The sequence below is a fragment of the Mirounga angustirostris genome, unplaced genomic scaffold (assembly GCF_029215605.1).
Source record: "Mirounga angustirostris isolate CCGP_5_RB_7025 unplaced genomic scaffold, mMirAng1.0.hap1 SCAF_2, whole genome shotgun sequence".
NCBI lineage: Eukaryota > Metazoa > Chordata > Mammalia > Carnivora > Phocidae > Mirounga > Mirounga angustirostris.
Genome location: NW_026991710.1, coordinates 70,322,227 through 70,346,235, shown reverse-complemented (window position 1 = coordinate 70,346,235; position 24,009 = coordinate 70,322,227). Strand labels below are relative to the sequence as shown.

Below are 24,009 nucleotides of genomic sequence, written 5' to 3'. Positions count from 1 at the left end.
CCCAGGTGCCCCAAGTAAAGTCTTTATAAGAACTGGTTGGGAATTTATCCAGCTTGGGTTATTGACTCATGCTATTTACCTGCAGAGACTCATTGGACCAGAAATGGCTTAGGAAGTGATTGAAAAAAGGGACAGATTAAATATCTATGGCAGTTCATAAAATGAAATACAACGCCACTGTGGGGGGAAAATGTCAATCTGTATGCTATGAACCAATATTCAAGGTATATTCTTATGTTAAAATAAGAGGAAGATAAGCACACGGTGCATAGTAGACTTCCGTGTGTTTTTATTTTTTTATTATTTTTTATTTTTTTATTTTTTAAAGATTTTATTTATTTATTCATGAGAGGCAGAGAGAGAGAGAGAGAGGCAGAGGGAGAAGCAGGCTCCCAAGGAGCAGGAAGCCCGATGCGGGACTCGATCCCAGGACCCTGAGATCATGACCTGAGCCGAAGGCAGACGCTTAACCATCTGAGCCACCCAGGCGCCCTTCCGTGTGTTTTTAAAAGAGGAACATATGTGCTTATATGTGCATAGAATATTTCTGGAAAGCTTCACAAGATATTAGTAATTGGAACTACCTCTAAAGAAGAGAAGTAGAGGACTAGGAATCTAGGATGATGAAGATTTAATATTTTGTATACCTTTTCACAGTGTTTGAAAATTTTTTATTTTGTGTATATACATGTTACTTTTTCAGTTAAAAACAGCTAAATTTTTAAAATGTGATGGAAGGAATAAGGACTTGCAAACCCATTAAGATTAAGGGAATTTTCTTTGTGAATAGTCACATAAATAGATGTTTATTATAGCATCAAAATTCATTACCTCTTTAATTTACATATCTTGTACAATTTACAAAGGGTTTCACATCCATTGCCTGACTTAAGCTCATAACAACCTTTTAAAATAGGTTAAACAGGTACTAGAAGCCACAGTTTACAAATTAAAAAAAGACAAAAACAAAAATCCTGAAGCCTAAAGGAGTTAAAAATCTAGAGCATATTTTAAGGAAAGAACTTTGGAATCATTTACATGATTATGATATAGTAGAAACTTGAAATATTACAGTATTATGAGTTATCATATAGTTTATGAATAGCAGTATTTTTAAAGCTTTCAGCAGTATTACTTGTAATATTGATCTCAACTAAGAAACTTGCATTAAATGAGAAATAAGGTAGAAAAAAAAACTACTGAAACTCCGTATAAAATATGCCTAATATTAAAAGTCAACTGATGACTAGTTGAAAATTAGCATCAAACAAGTTGCATTCAGAACTTTACTACATAGATTTTTACCTTTGAATTAGAACAAATCTAAAATAACTGCCTAAATGGAAAAAGAGGGAAATTACAAATCATCTCTACTAAATCTTGAAAAATACCTTAAATGTTTATGGCAATGTCTGTTGTATCTCCCAGTATCCCTGAACAATCCCAATTTACACCTCCTATCCCCAAGTAATTATTGATAGCGCCCCCTTCACTCTCAAAAGTATACTAGTTTGGATAATAAATTTTACCTCCACCCTATTAAATATCACACTCTAGTTGCATACACCTTTAAAATCCTCATGTTCTAGGGTTTGGGCTCCATCTCAAAACTAAGAATTACCCTCATTCATGCAAAAGTGGAACAATCCATGCTCAGATTTTAGTTGCATTATATGACTCTCAAAAAAGAGTAATTTCCAAAGCATTACCTACCAGCAACAGTTGGCTTTATTAAAGAGATTAACAGTGAAAAGGGTGTCTCAGGGTCTGATTTGGAAGTTTCAGCATATGAGGGTTTAAAAGGGAAGTGTGAACCAAGTTTGACTTAAGATGGAAAACAAATACCAATTCCACATAGCAGAGCTCTGAACATAGAGTTAAAAAAGTAAATCCCCCTTTAGAGTACTTCATTTATGTATCATTTGTTTATTAATATTTGGAAAGTGGCTATTGGAGGCAAGACACTGTAAGCGACAGTAGTGACAGTCGCTTTAATTGATGCAGTGACACTGCATCAATTTTGTCAATAGTTTTAGGGACATTATGCTAAATTTCCGGTGCTTAGCAGGAATGTAATACTGTACATCAGATTTTGTTATTTAAACCAGCCTCTGAATTATTTTCTGACTAGCACTCTTTAAATTTTTTCGAATTTGTAATTATTCAATAATTACAAAGATTATCCCCATGGTCCAGATAGGTTCAATCATTGCTGCATTTCTTTTTCATATTACAAGTTTATTTCTTCCTTAGAACAAGCAAATGAATCAGTAGCCAAGCTGGATATCATGGTAACAGCATCTTTTACTCAGCAGTAAGCCGATCATCTATCCAGAATGTATGATTACTGAAAGATTAAGGCAATGCCACAGGTTGTTTATAAGATGTATTTACTTACTACATTCCCTAAAGCACTTGACATTTAAATCAGGTATCATATAGTACGTGATTGCTTGAGGTTTCTGTGTAAAGTATTAAAGAATATTTTAATTGTCCCTTTTTATATTTAGATGTACACTTTTAAAAAATCTTTTCAGAATGTGTTTTAATATGCACATACCAAAGGTCCTGCATTCATATTCTTTCCTGAGGGTGTGGGTACTTGGTTCCAAATCTGGCAATTTGACTATTCCTCTCATTGTTTCTATGAATGTAGGCATCTTCTGTTTATGTCTCCCCTTTCTTTCCTGTCTTGGAAATTTTCATTTCCTATCAGTTATTCACTAGACTTCTCCAAAAAAAAATCTTGTGGGTTTTTCTTTTCTAATCATCACTGGTTGAGTGATTACTGTCACTGCCTTCACTCTCACTCTCACTGTCACTTCCATTGTTGCCATTACCAGACTTGCTCTTGCTGTGACTCTTATCACTGTCAGATGCACTGTCACTGCTGTCACTGTCGCTACTGTCGCTGCTATCACTGCTGTCGCTGCTGTCACTGTCGCTGCTGTTGCTGCTATCACTGCTGTCACTGTCGCTGCTGTCGCTGTCGCTGCTGTCGCTGCTGTCACTGTCACTGCTGTCGCTGCTGTCACTGTCACTACTGTCGCTGCTGTCGCTGCTGTCGCTGCTGTCGCTGCTGTCACTGTCGCTGCTGTCGCTGCTATCACTGCTGTTACTGTCGCTGCTATCACTGCTGTCACTACTGTCGCTGTCACTGCTGTCACTGCTGTCACTGTCACTGCTGTCGCTGCTGTCACTGCTATCATTGTTGCTGTCGCTGTTGTTGCTGCTGTCACTGCTGTCGCTGCTGTCACTGTCACTGCTGTCACTACTATCTGATTTGCTGCTGCTGCTGTCACTGCTGTCTGATTTACTGTCATTGTCGCTGCTGTCGCTGTCACTGCTGTCACTATCTGATTTGCTGTTGCTGCTGTCACTGCTGTCTGATTTACTGTCACTGTTGCTGCTGTCACTACTGTCGCTGCTGTCACTACTGTCACTGCTGTCGCTATCACTGCTGTCGCTGTCACTGCTATCACTGTCTGACTTGCTGTCACTACTGTCGCTATCACTGCTGTTGCTGCTGTCACTGCTATCACTGCTGTCACTACTGTCGTTGTTATCACTACTTTCACTGCTGTCACTGCTGTCCCTATCACTGCTGTCGCTACTGTCACTGCTGTTGCTGCTATCACTGCTGTCGCTGCTATCACTACTGTCATTGCTGTCGTTACTGTCACTTCTGTCACTGCTGTCGCTACTGTCACTGCTGTTGCTGCTATCACTGCTGTCACTGCTGTTGCTACTGCCTGATTTATCTCTATTGCTGTCTGATTTGCCATTGTCATCGCTCCTGTTTCCATTGTCATTACTGTCACTATCATTAGCATCTGATGTGCTATCACTGTCATTATCACCTCCTCCATTTGAGTCACTGTCATTGCCATTATCTTTTGGTTCATCAGAGTTAAAACCACTATCTCCTCGGCTATTGCTGTCATTGTCACCTTCAGAATCAGCATCATCATTGCCATTAGATTCCTCACTGCTGTTGGGATCATCTCCTTGCATGGATTTGTCATCAAACTCACAGCTGTCATATCCATCACTGTTACTGTCACTACCTGTTTTGCTGTGTGCAACCTTATCTCCAGGTTCTGATTTCTGACCAGGTCCTTGTATGTCAGTCTCTCCTGGTGTCTTGACATTTCCTTTGCTCATGACCATTCCTTGTTGTCTTTTTCTCTCTTTATCTTCACTGAATTTCCCATCTTCTTTGGTAATATTGTTTCTGTTGCCACTACTGGGACCTTCCATTTCTATTCCCTGTGGAAAGATGGAGAAAAGAATGATTAGTTAGTGGATGGTATGCTGCAAAATTGCATTGGTCTGAGGAAGACAGACTGGGGAATGTGACCAGAGAAACAGAAGTTCAGCTTCCAGTACTTCATAAACTTCTGTTTGTAAGAATGTGCTTTATTCACTTGAGAGAACTCCAGTGTTTAGGTTATATAACAACCCATCCACATTTTTAGTCAGTAGGAACTTGTGTGAACAGTTACATGGTGTATCAGTTATTATAGAATTGTAACCAAATTTTCAGAAATGTCTGTTTTTAGAATTGTTCCGGGGGCACCTGTGTGGCTTAGTCAGTTAAGTAAGTATCTGGCTTTGGCTCAGGTCATAATCCCAGGGTCCTGAGATCAAGCCCCACATCAGGCTCCCTGCTCAGCGAGGAGCCTGCTTCTCCCTCTCCCTCTACTGTATCGCCCCCCCCCCACACTTGTGCCCTCTCACTCTCATTCTCAAATAAATAAATAAATAATAAAATCTTCCTTAAAATTGTTCTGTATCAGAGTTTAATAAGGACTCTAACTTTCCCATTAAATATTTGAGTAATTTAGGTGCACAAATAGATGAATGCTCATTATGATTTATTTTTGTGTTACCATCAGTGAATGGAGGGGGAGAATTTAAACTGCCATTGAAAGAAATCAGCTTCACAAACTAACCTTATCATGGCTCTTCCCAGTAGCACCTGGCTCTGATTCATCAGTGACTTTCTTTTCCACAGCTTTGTTTTCTCTGTAATGGGGCTTTTGCGTGTCCTCTGTTATTGGGCTATCTTTGTCTTTGGAAATACCATCAGAATCCTCCTCACTTTTGGAGGTGTTGTCTCCATTGATGTCATGGGGATCTTCTTTGTCTTCAGGATCATCATCTTCACTACTAATTGAATTTTGACCTAAACTATTATCATTGTCATCTTTTCCATGAGGCTGACCCTCTTGGCCCTTGCTATTATCAGTGTCCTCTTTTCCATTCCCTGTTTCTTCACCTTCATTATCACCAGAGCCCTTATCTTCATCCTCCTCTGCTCCATTCCCACTAGGATTCCCATCAGAATTATCATCTTCTTCATTGTTAGCTCCACCCCCTGGTGTTACTCCTGCCTCCTGATTCCCATTTCTCTCATTTTCTCTCTGAGATGTTTCTTCACCTGTATCACCCTCATTTCTACAGGAATTCCTGTTTATTTCATCCTCTTGGCCTGTGCTGTTATTGCCTCCAGCTATTTGATGGTCATCTTCTTGGACAACAGTGGCATTCTCACTCTGACTTGCATCTCCAACATCTCCTCCATTGTTTACATTATTATCAGTATTTCTATTAATATTGCTCCCATTTGCTATTCCAGCATTGTCGATGATACTTACTTGTCCCCTGATGCCATTTGTTGTGGCGCTACTTTCTTTTCCGTGTATCCCATTATAACCATATGTTTCTAGTTTTCCTGTGACCCCATATTGATCCTCACTATTCCCCTCGTCATTTACTAACATGGAATGTGTAGAAGAACTTTTCCCTCCTATTTCTGCCCACTCAGAGCCATTTCTTTCTTCTTTGTAATCATCTTTGGTATATTGTTGCCTTCCTCTTTCATTTTCAGGGGGGACACCACTCTCTTTGGTAGTATCATTGGCATTTAACTCATCCTGGAAAAGAGAAACAATTCAAAATAATTGAAGTAAAACAAACTGAAAAGATAAGCATCAATTTTCTGGAAGTTAATAGAATTTAGGGGCATCTGGGTGGCTCAGTCAGTTAAGCATCTGCCGCAGTCGATTAAGTGTCCTGGGATGGAGCCCCATGTCAGGGTCCCTGCTCAGCGAGGAGTCTGCTTCTCCCTCTGTCCCTCCCCCTGCTCGTGCTCTCTCTCATGTTCTCTCTCTCAAAGAAAGAAAGAAAGAAAGAAAGAAAGAAAGAAAGAAAGAAAGAAAGAAAGAAAGAAAGAATTTAAAAACAGCTTAGAAACATATTTTATATCCTATACCTACCTGTATTGGCACTTTTGCTTTTTCTAGAAGATTTAAATTTACAAATTTGTCAACAGCATGTCTCTCCAATGGCTTGATTTGAGGAACCTACCAAAATGAAAATATTGGAAATTTAAAACATTCTAATTTTGTGTACATGCATGCATGCACACATGCACGCATACATACAGACACGCATTTTTCTCTAAATGAAAACATATATAATGCAAAGGCCAAAGTATGATATAATAAAGCTTGTTACACAGCTTATGTAGAATTTAAACTGGGCAGAGAGATACTTTTCACAATGGTATTACCAATTTTATTGGTATTAACCAGACCATTTATCTCAAAGAGGATTGTCTTTTATAAAAATGAGGAGATAGACCTTTGGTATTTCTGTACAAGCCTCCCACACTAGCACAAGACCCACCTTAAGTATAATCCTGGCCATACCCCTAAGAAAATAGCAGGTATCACCTGAGCCAGTGCAGAAACAAAACCAAGTAATTTGCTACTTCTGTCCTTCAGGAGTACATTTGAAATAGTTGAGAAAATTCTCACCTGCATAAATACCAAATTGTTTGATATTATGAAAGCATGCCAAAATGTTACCCATAGCAGGGTAACATAGTTACAAATGGTTTAATTTTCCTAATTTTTTCTCTGTTGGTGTTTATCTGTATATTCCAAATTTTTCTCAATGAACATTAAAAAAATAATTATCTGAGTGAAACATTTTCTCCTATGTTGAAAAAATCTTATTTTTTCCTACTTTCATTCCTTGAAAACTTCCTTTAAAATGTAGGTTTCATTGATATTATAATGAAATTCATAAGGCATGAGCAAAGATGGCTAAAGTCTCCATGGCGTTTGGGCATTAAATGTAAATTAATCTGAATGAATTTTAAAAATTTGTGTGTTATCCTTGTGCAGGGACCATGCTAATATTCTCTGTATTATTACAATTTTAGTATGTGTGCTGCCAGAGCAAGCACAATCTGAATAAATTTTAAAAGTAATAATCCATCTGACAAGACATGAGTTTCAGTTAGAGGAATGGGAGCATGAATTGGAGTGCATATTTGGGTTTGTTGAGACCCCCAAAGAAATCTTGTAAAGTCTTTCATGCAAATCTAAATGTTTAGGCCCAGCTTATCTTCAAAGTCTTAAGGAAATATATATTATTTAATGTTAGGTTAAAAGAGATAACAAAGTGAGGAGATTTTCTGAGGAATACATACTTACTGGAATAGCCCGTGCTGCTGCCCAAATGCAAAAATATATAATTATCTTCATTTTCCTTAGGAATATTAATCAGTCTGTTTTTAAAGAAAAAAGGACAGCACAAAATCACTTATAAAGCAAAAGATGATAATCATGGTAAGGTATTATTTTGGTCAGTTAGCATTTGACTTTTTCCTGGGCAAGGAGTGTATATCCAACATGAGAAGAAGGCTATCAAGACTCAGTGTTACAGAAGAAACACATTTTGTATCTGTTTTATATGGAGTGCTCACAGATACGTACAGGGGGCATCATCAGGCTCAGCACTGAAGTAACTAACTAGACTTTTTCTGCCTATGCCAATGAAGGGGCACAGCCATGTAGTTACAAAGGACACAACCATAACTTTGTCTTGCTATTCTTAATGGTGATAACATTTCCTTTGAATAATTTTAATCAAGTATTAACTAATTCTAGGATTATCGCTGAAAGATGAATCATTTATCATCCCCACCCCAAATCCGCACAAGTGGGCTGTGGGACACTGTAAAGGAAAGAAATTACTAGCATCAAGGAGCCTCGGCTAGTGGAAGGAACATGAAGTTTGGATTTAGAGACCAAGTTAAAGTTCTACCTCTGCTACTTAATGTGTAAACTTGAGAAATTTAAGTAGTTTTATTAAGCCTTTGTTTCCTCCATCTGGGATAATAATACCTACACTTTGGGATTATCCCAGTTACCTTAGCAGAAGAATCTTCTCTGAGAAGCATTCTCTGACTCCTTGTCAAAGGCCATTTGGTGTCTCTAGCCTTTTTACACCCAGCAGCTTCTGTAAACCTCACTGGTAGCATACTGCACTGTTTTAGCATAGCCTGATTACTTTTATGTTCCTCTGACCTACTGAGAGCTCTGAAGCCTAGGAGAATGTGTTGGTAATCACTATATTTGAATACATAGTACAGAAAGAGATGTTTTATGAATATTGTTGGTGAATAAATACGTATTATTATAAGCATAACTAGCAGTGTTCTGGGTATTTAGCAATCCCTTTATAAATGATAGCAATTATTATGTGGAGCTTCTAGAAACATGATCCTTTATTCCTGTTAGAATTCACATTCAGGGGGCACCTGGGTGGCTCAGTCATTAAGCATGTGCCTTCTGCTCAGGTCATGATCCCGGGGTCCTGGGATCGAGCCCCACATCGGGCTCCCTGCTCCACGGGAGGCCTGCTTCTCCCTCTCCCACTCCCCCTGCTTGTGTTCCCTCTCTCGCTGTGTCTCTCTCTGTCAAATAAATAAATAAAATCTTAAAAAAAAAAAGAATTCACATTCAGAAATGGTATAATATATATTTTGATACATTGGAATAGACATTGTATAGTCCATGTGAATCAAAAATTTAAATTGCTATTACTGAAAATTGGATTTCTTGGTGTAATGATACTATTACCACAGAAAGGAAGAGTTTACTCCTATTTCATGAACTCCCACTGAGTTAACAGATTACAATAATGCATGTCATAAAATAGCTTTGATTGAATTTAATGTTGATAATGGAAACATAATAAAATCTTAGTGAATATCAACTGTCATAGAATTTTATTGGCATTTCCTCACAGAACAGAGGACATGTTTTCTGAGAGGAAAAAAAGGCTTACTTTTATGGCTATTCAGTAGAAAGCTAAGAATAGCTAGACTTTCTTCAAAAATCCTATAGATTAAAAATGAAGCTGAAGTGACCTCAGGACAAGTATAATGCAGAACTCTGGGGCATAGGTGTTGAAGGGCAGCTGCTTAGTAAGCAGGGGTTATACGGTACTTTACAGTACCAAACCTAATTATTACATAAACTCTGCCAAAGGCTGGTCTACATTTATTTGGAGTAACCATGGTATCCTAGAAATGTACCTGTAGTGAAGGTCATGGTTATACACATCCCGTTCTAAACTGCAATCCAGCAATCTGACTACTTTGGTTCTCTTTCCTATCCACTCCAGAACAATTGCACAATGCACCATGATGCTTGCTACTGTATTCACAGGTAGGTAAATAGCTCAAAAGATTGTTATAGAAATAGCCCCAGTTCTGTCAGCCTGAAACCTCTTTCATTTTCTAAACCTGTTATGATATCATGAAACAGAAAAAATATGTGATAGAGGTCAGAATCTCCAGATAACCTAAGTAAAATTATTTTGTTCTAGCTTTCAAAACCTTCATGTCAGTAGGCAAAAAAAAAAAAAAAAAAAATTGATCTTTTAGGATGAAGGTTGATTTTTCAGGGACCAAAAAATCAAATGTAAACTGGGATGCAATCATTCATTCAACATTTGAAGACCAAATGTGGACCAGATACTGAGCCCTGGAAGTAGATATGAGCCCTACCCTTGGAGCTTAACTCTGAGTGGATTAGCCAGACTTTGAAGTAAATGTACCATAATGTGTTGAATAAAATTCCCAAATCCATGTTTATTTCCTGAGTCAGTATTTAAATGTCACTATTGTTACTCTTTGTTTCTTTACTTTTTTATTAAATGCCATCACATCTTATATTGCAATGGTAAGGCTAAAAAATGTCTTTAACTAGATTCAAGATTCTTAAAGATGGTCTTTGTAGATAAAAAATAACAGTAATGGAGCTATCGTGAATTATGTGTAAAATATTCTTAATCACTCATTTCGTTAATATTTTAGATTTACAATATTTGCTTCATCTTACATATACTTTTCCTATTAGCAACTGATATTTTAACATAGTGGCTGTAAAAAAAAAATTCCTGTTCTTCAGTGATCCAATATTTTGCTAGATGGAATTAGCATCCCTTACCATATAATTTTCTGTTATCTTTTAAACACGTAGTCTTGATTTGCCAAGTCAAAAGAGAAGGAAAAAAATCTAATCATAAGGGTTATTCACTTCTTAAAATCAAGTCAGCTTCTTCTCTGAAATTAAAATTTCTACAAGAATCAGTTGGTTCTGAGTAAAGAAGATGTTTCATCTTACCTTAAAAGCCTTCAAAGGGACTTTGAAAATCCAGGATTTCTCATCTTTCGCTTTGAAGACTGAGAGAGGCTCACTGTCCTGGACTTTTGCATGACAATTTTGTACCTGCTGAAATTTAAACTCAGTTTGATCATTTTCTCAACCAATCACTGTTTAGGATCCCTGATAATGGGGTTATAAAGTGTCACCATGTCTATGAAGCACATAGTAACTTCCCCCACTTCCTTCACATACTGACATGTATTTGCTCACTGAACTATTCGGTTCCAAGGGACTAGACTTACTTTCACTTAATTAAATAGCTCCTGTAAGGCTGTTTTGCATCTTAAATATAGAGAATCAGTGTAGCATATCTGAAAAGAGCCACTTAAACTCTATCACCCCGACATTTCTTGTCTTAACTAAGGTTGACAATCTAAGAAAACTCTATGTTTCTTTAGTAAATATGACTGCCTATTTAAGACTCCTATCATTCCTGAGGTAGGTATTAAAGTTTCTGTGCTATAATTCAAGAAACTGTCCACAGGCAACAGCCTGACATTGCCTGAGGGGTCTTTAGGATATATAAATAGTAACGCGCATGAAATCTCTCTGACCTAAATAAACAGTCATGTGAGGCTTAAAAATGTATCAGTTTAGTAGTATTCAAACTGAACTTTAAAAATAGATATTCAAGGGGCACCTGGGTGGCTCAGTTGTTAAGCGTCTGCCTTCGGCTCAGGTCATGATCTCAGGGTCCTGGGATCAAGCCCCACATCGGGCTCCCTGCTTGGTGGGAAGCTGCTTCTCCCTCTCCCACTCCCCCTGCTTGTGTTCCCTCTCTCACTGTGTCTCTCTCTGTCAAATAATTAAAAAAAAAAAAGATATTCAAAATGCCAAAAGTTATTGTAAGAAATAATTCCTAGATGTGCAAAAGTGCATACAGACAATTGATTTAGCTCTCAATTATCTCTGTTATTTGTGTCAACTGTGAGGGACAAAATAGAAAACCAGACAGTATTTTTAGCAGAAAGTTTTGCTACCCTGAACTTACCATTCTCCTGAACCCCAGATGTATGCAATAATGCAGGTAATCCCTAAACCATTTGTCCAATTTGTGTATTCAAAAACTTGACAATCTATGTCTCTCCATGTACTTCTTCAGAACTTTCAAGAATATTTCAAGCTTTTTTTTTATATTATAATACCAAAGGATGTGAACCCCATAAAAGCACTAATATACCACTACCCAACAGTGGAAACTTCAGAATTTATATATAGAACTATTACAGGGAATACAGTAAGATTGAAGAAGAATGAAGGGAATGGAAAGATAATTTGCCATGAAGCTGTGTTTTCATTAGCAAGCATTTTGTTTTTGTTTAGACAGCATGTTTATGTGGTTGCCTTAAAGGGCCTCACCAAATTTTAAGGAGTCCTAAGTCACTCCTGGGAGCAACTTTACACCTTCACTCACACAAGACACCAGGGGAGATTAATGAACTAAACCTGTCTTCCTTTTCATTTCATTTAAATTAATAATATGTCAATAATTGATAGAACTAGTAGGCAGAAAATCATTGCAGATAAAAAGATTTAAAAAGAAATAGGGGCGCCTGGATGGCTCAGTCATTAAGCGTCTGCCTTCGGCTCAGGTCATGATCCCAGGGTCCTGGGATGAAGCCCCGCATCGGGCTGCTTCTCCCTCTTCTACTCCCCCTGCTTGTGTTCCCTCTCTTGCTGTGGTCTCTTTCTGTCAAATAAATAAATAAAAATCTTTTTAAAAAATTAAAAAAATAAAAAGTATCAGCCAACTTGATCTAATTTGACATTTATTGAACACTTCATCCAACTACAGCAGAATAGACATTCTTTTCTAATGCAGGTGGAATATTTACCAAGATAGACCATATTCTAGGCCCCCCAAAAAATCTCAATAAAATTAATGGCTTACTGACCACAAAAGAATTAAATTAGAAGTCAATAACAGAAAAAAAAGAAATCAATATCAGAAAGATCTCGGGAAAACCCAAATATTTGGAAGCTAAATTACATATTTCTAAATAACCAATGGGTACAAGAGGAAACCAAAGAGAAATTCAAAATATATTGGATTAAAAAATGAAAACAACAACTTATCAAAATTTGCAGGATGTCACTGAAGCACTTCTTATGGGGAAATTAATAGCACTAAATGCCTATGTTAGAAAAGAAAAAGTTCTTAAAACAATGACTATGGCTTCCACCTTAAGTAATTACAAAAATTTTTTTAAAATTTAAATTCAGGGGTGCCTGGGTGGCTCAGATGGTTAAACATCTGCCTTCGGCTCAGGTCACTATCTCCAGGTCCTGGGATGGAGCCCCACGTCCGAGCTCCCAACTTAGTGGGGAGTCTGCTTCTCCTTCTCCCTCTGCCTCTCCTTCTGCTTCTGCTCTCTCTGTGTGTCTCTCTCTCAAATGAATAGATAAAATCTTTAAAAATAAATAAATAAAAATTAAATTCAAATTAAGTAAAAGAAAGGAATTAATAAAAATCAGAACTGAAATCAACAAAATAGAAAAAAACAATAGAGAAAATCAATGAAACCAAGAGCTGGATTTTTGAGAAGTTCACTAAAATTTATAAGACTCTAGTCAGATTAATCAGAGTAATATGACAGAAGACATAATCATCAATATAAGAAATGAGAGAGGGGAAATCTACAGATTCTATAGACATTAAAAGATAAAAAGGGAATATTATGAACAACTTTTGCCAGTAATATATTCAACAACTATAGAAATGGATAGATGCCTTGAAAACACCAAGCCTCACTCAAGAAGAAATAGATAACTTGAATAGCCCCATATCTATTAAAGAAGTTAAGTTCATAGTTAAAAACTTTCCCCCAGCTGCCTTTCTTCATTTCATACTCTCTCTGCCACTTCTAATCTAAGCTGTCAGCATCTCCACTGATACAAATTTTTTAAGAAGTCTTCTATAGATTTCACAAGAGTTCACTCAGTCATATCCCCAGATCTTTCCACATAATCCTTTCTGTACCTTTGACTTTTGCTAAGACGGCAGAAGGATGAGGTTAACCTCATCCAAATAATCTCTTTGCCTTAAGATCAACTGATTAGTAACCGTAATTATATTTGCCAAATCCCTTTTGCCACATAATGAGACATAATCATAGAAATGATTCATCATCATATTTATACTTTCTCCTCACACTCAAAGGAGAAGGGATTATATAAGCATGAGGGTCATTAGAGGTCATCTTAAAATTCTGTCTACCATACACTTTATAGTAAAAGAAAATAGATCAGTGGCTTCATGGACCAGGGGAAAAGGTGGAAGGAAGGGAGGAAGGGATTATAAAGGGTCATGAGGAAATTTTGATGGATATTTTTTACTATCTTAATTGTGGTGATGGTTTCATAGGTATATACATATGTCAGAACTTACCAAATGTACACTTTAAATATATACAGTTGATTGTGTGTGGGTGATACCTCAGTAAGGTTGTTAGGGGAAAAAGTAATTAACACATTTCAAATCCTGTAAATTGAGAAGTTAAAACTGTGGCTTTAATAAGGGCTTCCCAAAGAGAAGCATAAACCCCAATTTATTGTGGAAACCAAACAATTAATTAAAAGTTAAGATCTGGGCTCAGAGAGCTACACATTTTAGTAACTAAGCAGGTTATCTAAAAACCCTTAATTAGGATTGTTATTCTATTCCCAAGAGTTTGGAATGGAAGGCTTAACCTGGTGGATATTCTACAACCATGACTTTGAACTATCTGCCTTCCTGTTTTCTTAAATTTGTATAAACCATAGCTGAGGCAAATGTCAAAACCAAGGCAAGTACTGTATGTTGGCTAGTTGAACATTAAAAAAAAAAAGGTGGGGCGCCTGGGTGGCTCAGTTGGTTGAGCAACTGCCTTCGGCTCAGGTCATGATCCTGGAGTCCTGGGATCGAGTCCCGTATCGGGCTCCTTGCTCAGCAGGGGGTCTGCTTCTCCCTCTGACCCTCCCCCTCTCATGTGCTCTCTCTCTCTCATTCTCTCTCTCAAATAAATAAATAAAATCTTTAAAAAAAAAAAGGTGGAAGTAAGAAAAAAAAAAAACTAAGGCAAGAATAGCAATAGAAGTATAGACATAGAGAGAATCTTCCAAATCAAATTATTTTAAATTAAGTCAAGCTGGTTCAGAAACCAGCATAAGCGACCTGAGTAGGGGTTCTCTGTGTGGGCAGACCAGTGCAGTTGGCAATTGATACAATATTAAGTTTTAAGATACAACTATAGTTTTCAGCTGTAGAAACATTTTTTTAGATATGTCTCTTCCAGCAAGGAAAAAAAAAAGCAAAATTAAACTATTGGGACTACAACAAAATAAAAAGCTTTCGCACAAAGGAAACCATCAACAAAACAAAAAGGCAACCTACTGAATAGGAGAAGATATTTGCAAATGATATATTGGATAAGGGGTTAATATCCAACATATGTAAAGAATTTACACAACACAAAGAATCCAATTTTAAAATGGGCAGAGAAACTGAATAGACAGTTTTCTAAAGAAGACATCCAGATGCCCAACAGACACATGAAAAGATGCTCAACATCACCAATCATCAGGGAAATGCAAATCTAAACCACAATGAGATACTACCACCCGCTTGTCAGAATGGCTAGTATCAAGAAGACAAGAAATAACAAGTGTTGGCAAGAGGTGGAGAAAAGGAACCCTTGGGCACTGTTGGTGGGAATGTAAATTGGTGCAACCACTGTGGAAAACAGTATGGAGGTTCCTCAAAAAATTAAAAATAGAATTACCACATGATAGTAATTCCACTACTGGATATTTACCCAAAGAAAATGAAAACAGTAATTCAAAAAGATATATGCACCCCTATATTTATTGCAACATTATTTACAATAGCTAAGATACAGAAGCAATCCAAGTATCCATCCATAGATGAATGGATAAGGAAGATGTGGTATATATACACAACAGAATATTAGCCATAAAAAAGAATGAAATTTGGCCATTTGTGACAACATGGATGGACCTAGAGGGTACAGTGCTAAGTAAATCAAATCAAAGACAAATATCATATGATTTCATTCATAATTGGAATTTAAGAACAAAACAAATGAACAAACAGAGACAAACAAAAGAACAGACTCTTAAATACAGAGAACAAATTGGTGGTTGCCAGAGGTGGGTGGGGGGATGGGCAAAATAGATAAAGGGGATTTAGAGATACAAACTTTGTTATAAAATAAAAGTCATGAAGATGAAAAGTATAGCATGCAGTATAATCAATAATATCGTAGGGTAATTTTATTTTTAACTTTTTGAGGAACCTCCATACTGTTTTACTGAGTGACTGCACCAGTTTGCATTTCCACCAACAGAAAAGGATGGTTCCCCTTTCTCACAACCTTGCCAACACCTGTTTGTTTCTTGTGTTGTTGATTTTAGTCATTCTGACAGGTGTGAGGTAATATCTCATTTTAGTTTTGATTTGTATTTCAGTGATGATCAGTGATGCTGAGCGTCTTTTCATGTGTCTGTTGGCCATCTGTATGTCTTCTTTGGAAAAATGTCCATTCATGTCTTCTGCCCATTTTTAATTGGATTATTAGTTTTTAGGGTGTTGAGTTTTATGTTCTTTATATATTTTGGATACTAACACTTTACCAGATATGTCAATTTGCAAATATCTTCTCCTATTCTGTGGGTTGCCTTTTAGTTTTGTTGATTGTCTCCTTTGCTGTGCAGAAGCTTTTTATCTTGATGAAGTCCCAATAGTTTATTTTTGTATGTGTTTCCCTTGCCTCAGGAGACATATCTAGGAAGAAGTTGTTTTGGCTGATGTCAAAGAGGTTACTGCCTGTGCTTTCTTCTGGGACTGGTTTCAGGTCTCACATTTAGGTCTTTAATCCTTTTTTTTTATTTAGTTTATTTTTGTGTATGGTATAAGAAAGTGGTCCAGTTTCATTTTTCTGCATGTTGCTGTCAAGTTTTCCCAACACCATTTGTTGAAGAGACAGTCTTTTTCCCATTGGATATTCTTTCTTGCTTTGTCAAAGATTAATTGACCACTACTAGGTATTTACCTAAACAATACAGAAATACTAATTCAAAGGGATACATGCATCCTGATGTTTATAGCAGCATTATCTACAATAGCCAAATTATGGAAACAGTCCAAGTATCCATAGACTGAGGAATAAAGAAGATGTGATATATATATAATGGAATATTATTTAGCCATCAAAAAGAATGAAATCTTGCCATTTGCAACAATATGGTTGGAGTTAGAGAGCATTATGCTAAGTGAAATAAATCAGAGAAAGACAAATACCATATGATTTCACTCATATGTGGAATTTAAGAAACAATACAAAGGAGCAAAGGGAAAAAAAGGAAAAAGAGAGAAGCAAACCAAGAAACAGATTCTTAACTATAGAGAATAAACTGATGGTTACCAGAGGGGAGGTGGATAGGGTAATGGGTTAAATAGGTGATGGGGATTAAGGAGCACACTTGTTGTGATGAGCACCAGGTGTTGTATGGAAGTGTTGAATCACTATATTGCACACCTGAGACTGATAATACCTTGCACGTTAACTAACTGGAATTTAAATTAAAACTTTTAAAAATAAAATGAAAACACTTATACCTTAAAAAATATCATAATAATGTTGTATTGTGACAGAAGGTGACTGCACTTATTGTGGTGAGCACTGAATAATGTATAGAACTGTTGAATCACTATGTTATATGCCTGAAACTAATATAACATTGTATGTCAATTATACTTCAATAAAAAATCTGTAAGATATTGGGCGCCTGGGTGGCTCAGTTGGTTAAGCGACTGCCTTCGGCTCAGGTCATGATCCTGGAGTCCTGGGATCGAGTCCCACGTCGGGCTCCCTGCTCAGCAGGGAGTCTGCCTCTCTCTCTGACCCTCCCCCCTCTCATTCTCTCTCTCAAATAAATAAATAAAATCTTTAAAAAAAAATCTGTAAGATATTAAGAGATTGCTTTAGTTAAAAGAATAATTTATGAACATGTTTTTATTAATGAATTTATGCCACAAAGTTTATATATAAATAATATGTTAATAAAATAAAAATACTATAGGTAAGACATGCGAAGTCTGTTACATAATAGGTAATTGGCAAAAAACCACTGATGGTTTGAAAACTGGAGGCTCCTTAGGAGCAAATTACCTCTGTCCTTCATGGAGCCTTAGCCCAATGCTTTTCTTTACAAATTTGCTGATATATGAATGGTAGCCAAAGGTGGTACAACCAATCTTAGAAGAGCTCTATTATACCCTGCAGTAGCTGCTCGGATTCAGAGAAGTTCAGTTGTGGCAGCTTTATCTAAACAATTCTACAGTATAGTCCTAGTTTGTTTTTCTCCTCTAAACTGGTCTGGGAGGTGGTAGGATATGAGATTGGGGATTACCTGCAACCTAGTATGGCTTATGAATGCTTGTGCCAGAGTGTGAGACCATTGATTCTCTTCAGATTTCTGATTGTCTTTCCTGCAAAGAAAAAAAATCACAAAATGACCACCTGGAGAGCAGCCTTATATCTGCTTATAGAATCCAATCTAGGGTTGCCAGACTTAGCAAATGAAAATACAGAATGCCCAGTTAAATTTGAGTGATTTCTAATTACCTGTGCTAATGTACATTGAGATAAAAGAAAAATGTTGCATGGGACATACTTGTACTAAAATATTTGTTGTTTATCTGAAATAATTATAAAAATATCTAAATTACATCTTTCTTTAATTATATTTCCCTCATGATTTGGCTCCCCTTAGCAGTTACTTATCTTGCAAAATTTACTTATAAAATTTTTCATGATAGTCTATGTTTAATTTACATTGTGACATAGCTTCCACACAGTGGTCTGTAGAAAATTCTTTCCTTTTTAGTTCACTGAACATTCATTAATGGAAAAACACAATCAATATTAGTATTATGAACTGGTATGTACTGGCATAAATCACTTTTCAAATTTAGTTTATTGAAGCACATAATACCATCTTCCACTGTATAACTTAGTTTTGTAGTCTTCAAAATTATATTCCATCTCTTGATCAATGACTTTTTAAAATGTTGTCCACTAACAAAAGCATTGCTGTCAGTGTTTGTTCCTTTCTTCAACACCGCACATGATGATTCCAAATTGCTCCCATGCCAGAAGAGTATTTAGAAACATCCATATAAAAGAATCAAATCCTTCAAGGGATTATATCATATAACAAAATAGTAATGACAAGTGCCATTATAAGAATCCATTTCAAGTCAGAACTTCTTATCTTCTTCATAATATCCCTCTTAAGAACAGTCTTGACACTTAAAGGGATGAATTTTTCTGTAATTCTTTAACACATTCCACAATTTTCTTTGAGGGTTGGGGGACTCCAATAACACTGTTTTCTCTTCTATCTGCGTAATCCCATTACTAAAGAGATAATTGAAAATTACAATCAAGAAATAAGTAGGCTTCACTCAATGGATTATTTTAATTTGGGAGTCTTTTCTTCAGAATTAAAGTAGGATTTAAGTGCTTCAGATAAACTGAGGATTTCTCAAATGACTTTTCAAGAGAGCCAATGGATTCTGAATCCAAGAGACCTGAAGACTGCTGAATGTCAACAATATCACACAAATATTTTTTGAAAAAGTCTTCCTAGACCTTTATTTTTTAAAGATATTTATTTATTTATTTGACGGAGAGAGAGACAGTGAGAGAGGGAACACAAGCAGGGGGAGTGGGAGAGGGAGAAGCAGGCTTCCCGCTGAGTAGGGAGCCCGATGTGGGGCTCGATCCCAGGACGCTGGGATCATGACCTGAGCCAAAGGCAGACGCTTAACGACTGAGCCACCCAGGCGCCCCGACCTTTATTTTTTAAAGCAGTGTTACATACATAACAGCCCAATAAAATATTAGGCAAAATATATGAACAATGGAAAGGAACTACTGCTCTCTGCAACAATATGAATAAATCTCAAATGTATTAAGCAAAGTGAAAGAAGCTGGAGAGGAGACTACATATTGTACAATTTCATTCATACAACATTTGGATAAGGTAAAACTATAAGGACCAAAAACATATTAGTGACTATAGTTGTCTTTTTTTTTCAATTATTTATTTTTTATCTATCCATGTTGATATGTAGAGTTCGAGTTCATTCCTTTTTAAGTGCTATATAGTTATTTAATCATATAAGTATATCATTCTTCATTCATCTTGTCCCCTACTGATGGGCATTTAGGTTGTTTCTGTTTTTTAATAATATAACAAACAGCATTGGCTATCACTGTACACATTTTTTAAAATGAGAACTTTTAAGATCTACTCTCGTAGCAACTTTCAAATATGCATATTAACTATAGTCACTATGCTATACATGATTACCAGAAGTTTGTACTTTTTGATCCCCTTCACTCATTTTGCCTATCCCCCTCCTGCCTCCTGCCTCTGACAACCACTTGTCTCTTCTCTGCATTTATGAGTTTAGTTTAGTATGTTTGTTTTGTTTTGTTTTATTTATATAAGAGTAAGATAATATGTTGCCTTTCTCTGTCTGACTTATTTCTCTTATCATAATGCCCTTAATGTCCATTCATGCTGTCACAAATGGCAAGATTTCCTTCTTTTTAATGGTTGCATAATATTCCATTATATATATAGATAGCATACTTTCTTTACCCATTCATCCATCAATTAGAATTACCGGAATAGGACACTTAGATTGTTTTAATATCTTGACTAAGTAATGCTGCAATGAACATGGGAGTGCATATATCTTTTTGAGTTAGTGTTTTTGTTTTCTTCAGCTAAGTACACAGAAGTAGAATTGCTGGATCATATGGTAGTTTTATTTTAATTTTTTGAGGAACCTCCATAGTGTTTTCCATAGAGGCTTTACTTCTTACATTCCCACCAACAGTGCAAGAGGGTTTCTTTTCTCCACATCCTCAAAACACTTTCTTTCTTATCTTTTTGATACTAGCCATTCTGATAGGTGTGAGGTGATATCTCACTGTGGTTTTGATTTACATTTCCCTAATGGTTAATGATGTTGAGCATCCTTTCATGTACCTGTTGGCCATCCATATGTCTTTTTTGAAAAAATATCTATTCAGATCTTCTGTTCATTTCTTAATCAATTATCTATCTATCTATATCTATCTATCTATCTATCTATCTATCTACCTATCTATCTATTTATTTGCTGTTGAGTAAACTGAGTTCTTTATATATCTTGGATATTAACCCCTTATCAGATATATGATTTGCAAATAGTTTTTCCCATTCAGTAGGTTGCCTTTCATTTTGTTGATAGTTTGCTATGTAGAAGCTTTTTAGTTTATTGTGGTCCCATTTATTTATTTTTGCTTTTGTTGCTTTTGTTTTTAGTGTCAGATCCAAAAGTCTTTGCCAAGACCTATATCAAGGAGCTTACTGCCTATGCTTTCTTCCAGGAGTATTATGATTTCAGGTCTTACATTCAAGTCTTTAATCCATTTTGAGTTAATTTTGGTGTATGGTGTAAGATTAGTGATCCACCTTCATTCTTTTATATGTCCCTGTGCAGCTTCCCCAGTGCTAACTGTTGAAGAGACTGCCTTTTCCAACTATGTATTTTTGGTTCTTTTCTCATAAATTAACTGACTATATATGCATGGTTTTATTTCTGGGCTCTCTATTTCTGTTCCGTTGATCTAAGTGTTTGTATTAATGGCAATATCATACTGTTTTGATCACTGTAGCTTTGTAACATAGCATGAAATTAAGGAGTGTGATGCCTCCAGCTTAGTTCTTTCTCAAGATGGCTTTGGCTATTTGAGGTCTTCTGTTGTTCCATACAAATTTTAGGATTGTTTGTTCCATTTCTGTGAAACATCCATTAGAATTTTGGTAGAGATGACATTGAATTTGTGGATTGCTTTGGGCAGTATAGATATTTTAACAGTATTAATTCTTCCAATCCATGAGAACAGAATATCTGTTCATTTATTTGTGTCTTCTTCAATTTCTTTCATTAATGTCATATAGTCTTCTAAGTACAGGTCTTTCATCTCCTTGGTTACATTTATTCCTTGGTATTTTATTCTTTTTGGTGCAGTTGTATGTGGGATTAATTTTTCTTTCTTATAGTTCTCACAAAAATCTTTTAACTGCTCAATTTGAAAAGCATAAACACTGAAACTGGAGAACAATTTCATGGCAACGACTTCAATGTCAGTAGAAAGGACATTAGATGCTGTTTGAGCAACATTATGTAGAATATAGCAGGACAGCCAACATCTTCCCTTTATATTTCTTCAACTTTGAATAAACACTGTCTGTACTTTCTTGTATATATCCACCCAAATTTGTATTTATATTATCACCAAAAGCAGTATAATTTTTCTCATTAAATCTGACTTCTATTATAGAACCCCTTTGAAGTCTTATCTGGAAGAGATTTTACTACCGGTAGCTTTATAAGTAATACTTTCTCATGAGACAAGTATTACACAAGTAAAAGGAACATGTTTTCCACATTATGATTACTTGCATCTGTAGTTATGTTATAAAAAGGTAAGGCATTATGCCTTTGATAAGCTCTCTAACAGTACATGGAACTATTACATATTTTATTACTGCAGTAGATTTTATCTTAATAATTTGCTTGTAATTTTGGGATCAGAAAATACTTCTGGTAGCAGCACATTCTCTTCTTTTTTAATGTTTCAAGTTTTAATTTAAATTTTAGTTAGTTAACATATAGTGTGATACTAGTTTCAGGAGTAGAATTAGTGATTCATCCCTAATACCCAGTGCTCATTATAACAAGTGCCCTCCTTAATACCCATCACCCATTTAGCCTATCCCCCCACCCATTTCCCTTCCAGCTACCTTTAGTTTGTTCTCTATAGTTAAGAGTCTGTTATAGTTTGCCTCCCCCTTTTTTTTTCTTTCCCTTGTGTTCATCTGTTGTTGTTGTTGTTGTTTTTAAGGACTTTATTTATTTGACACAGAGAGAGAACGAGAGCAAGCACAAGCAGGGGGGAGCGGCAGAGGGAGAGGGAGAAGCAGGCTCCCTGATGAGCAGGGAGCCCAATGCAGGGCTCAATCCCAGGACCCTGGGATCATGACCTAAGCCAAAGGCATATCCTTAACCGACTTAGCCACCCAGGTGCCTCTGTTCTGTTTCTTAAATTCCACATATGACAAATCATATGGTATCTGTCTTTCTCTGATTGACTTATTTCACTTTGCATAATACGTTGTTCCAAATGGCAAGATTTCATTCTTTTTGATGGCTGAGTAATATTCATATGTGTGTGTGTGTGTGTGTGTGTGTATGCCACAACTTTTTTTTTTTAAGATTTTATTTATTTATTTGACAGAGAGAGACACAGTGAGAGAGGGAACACAAGCAGGGGGAGTGGGAGAGGGAGAAGCAGGCTTGCCACTGAGCAGGGAGCCCGATGTGGGGCTCAATCCCAGGACCCCGGGGTCATGACCTGAGCCAAAGGCAGACGCTTAATGACTGAGCCACCCAGGCGCCCCATGCCACAACTTTTTTATCCATTCATTAATAAATGGACATTTGGGCTCTTTACATGATTTCGCTAGTTGATAATGCTGCTATAAACATCAGGATGCATGTGCCCCTTTGAATAAGTATTTTTGTATCCTTTGGATAAATATCTAGTAGTGCATTTGCTGGGTCATAAGGTAGTTCTATTTTTAACTTTTTGAGGAACCTCCATACTGTTTTCCAGAGTGGCTGCACCAGTTTGCATTCCCACCAATAGTGTAAGAGGGTTCCTCTTTCTCTGCATCCTCACCAACATGTCAGTTCCAGACTTGTTGATTTTAGCCATTCTGACTGGTTGAGGTGGTATGTCATTGTGGTTTTGATTTGTATTTCCCTGATGCCAAATGATGTGGAGTATTTTTTCATATGTCTATTGGCCATTTGTATGTCTTCTTTGGAAAAATGTTTATTCATATCTTCTGCCCACATCTTAACTGGATTATTTGGTTTTTGGGTGTTGAGTTTGATAGGTTCTTTACAGATTTGGGATACTAACTCTTTATCAGATATGTCATTTGCAAATATCTTTTCCCATTCCAGAGGTTGCCTTTTAGTTTTGTTGACTGTTTCCTTTGCTGTGTTTTTTATCTTGATGAAGTCCCAATAGTTCATTTTTGGTTTTGTTTCCCTTGCCTCTGGAGATGCGTATAGTAAGAAGTTGCTATGGCTGATGTCAAAGAGGTTGTTGCCCATATTCTCTAGGATTTTGATGGATTCCTGTCTCACATTTAGGTCTTTCATCCATTTTGAATTTAATTTTGTGTATGCTGTAAGAAAGTGGTATAGTTTCATTCTTCTGCATGTTGTTGTCTGGTTTTCCCAATACCATTTGTTGAAGACACTTTTTTCCATTGGATATTCTTTCTGGTAGCAGGACATCCTAACAGTCATTTGAACTGAAAATTAGTGATGATATCCACT

At 36.4% G+C, this 24,009-nt stretch overlaps 1 protein-coding gene and 1 non-coding gene across 2 annotated transcripts; both read right to left on the bottom strand.

The window, feature by feature from the left end:
• Positions 1-2,763: 2,763 nt before the first annotated feature.
• Positions 2,764-7,559, bottom strand: DSPP (dentin sialophosphoprotein). The gene is made up of 4 exons (XM_045881766.1): positions 7,509-7,559; positions 6,282-6,368; positions 4,956-5,939; positions 2,764-4,269 (listed from the first exon to the last, which is right to left on the bottom strand). Exons 1-4 carry the CDS (start codon positions 7,557-7,559, stop codon positions 2,764-2,766), a joined length of 2,628 nt encoding a protein of 875 aa, XP_045737722.1.
• LOC123849104 (U6 spliceosomal RNA) lies at positions 7,151-7,258 on the bottom strand. The gene has a single exon (XR_006791945.1). It is a non-coding gene; the product is annotated as a U6 spliceosomal RNA (small nuclear RNA).
• Positions 7,560-24,009: the final 16,450 nt, after the last annotated feature.

Bases quoted from the DNA above. Each gene is read 5' to 3' on its own strand.
- DSPP (XM_045881766.1), bottom strand. From the start codon at position 7,559: ATGAAGATAATTATATATTTTTGCATTTGGGCAGCAGCACGGGCTATT. The intron at 5,940-6,281 runs GTAGGTATAGGA...TCTCTTTTCCAG, and splicing joins AAGCAAAAGTGCCAATACAG to GATGAGTTAAATGCCAATGA. The intron at 4,270-4,955 runs GTTAGTTTGTGA...ATCTTTCCACAG, and splicing joins CTGGGAAGAGCCATGATAAG to GGAATAGAAATGGAAGGTCC.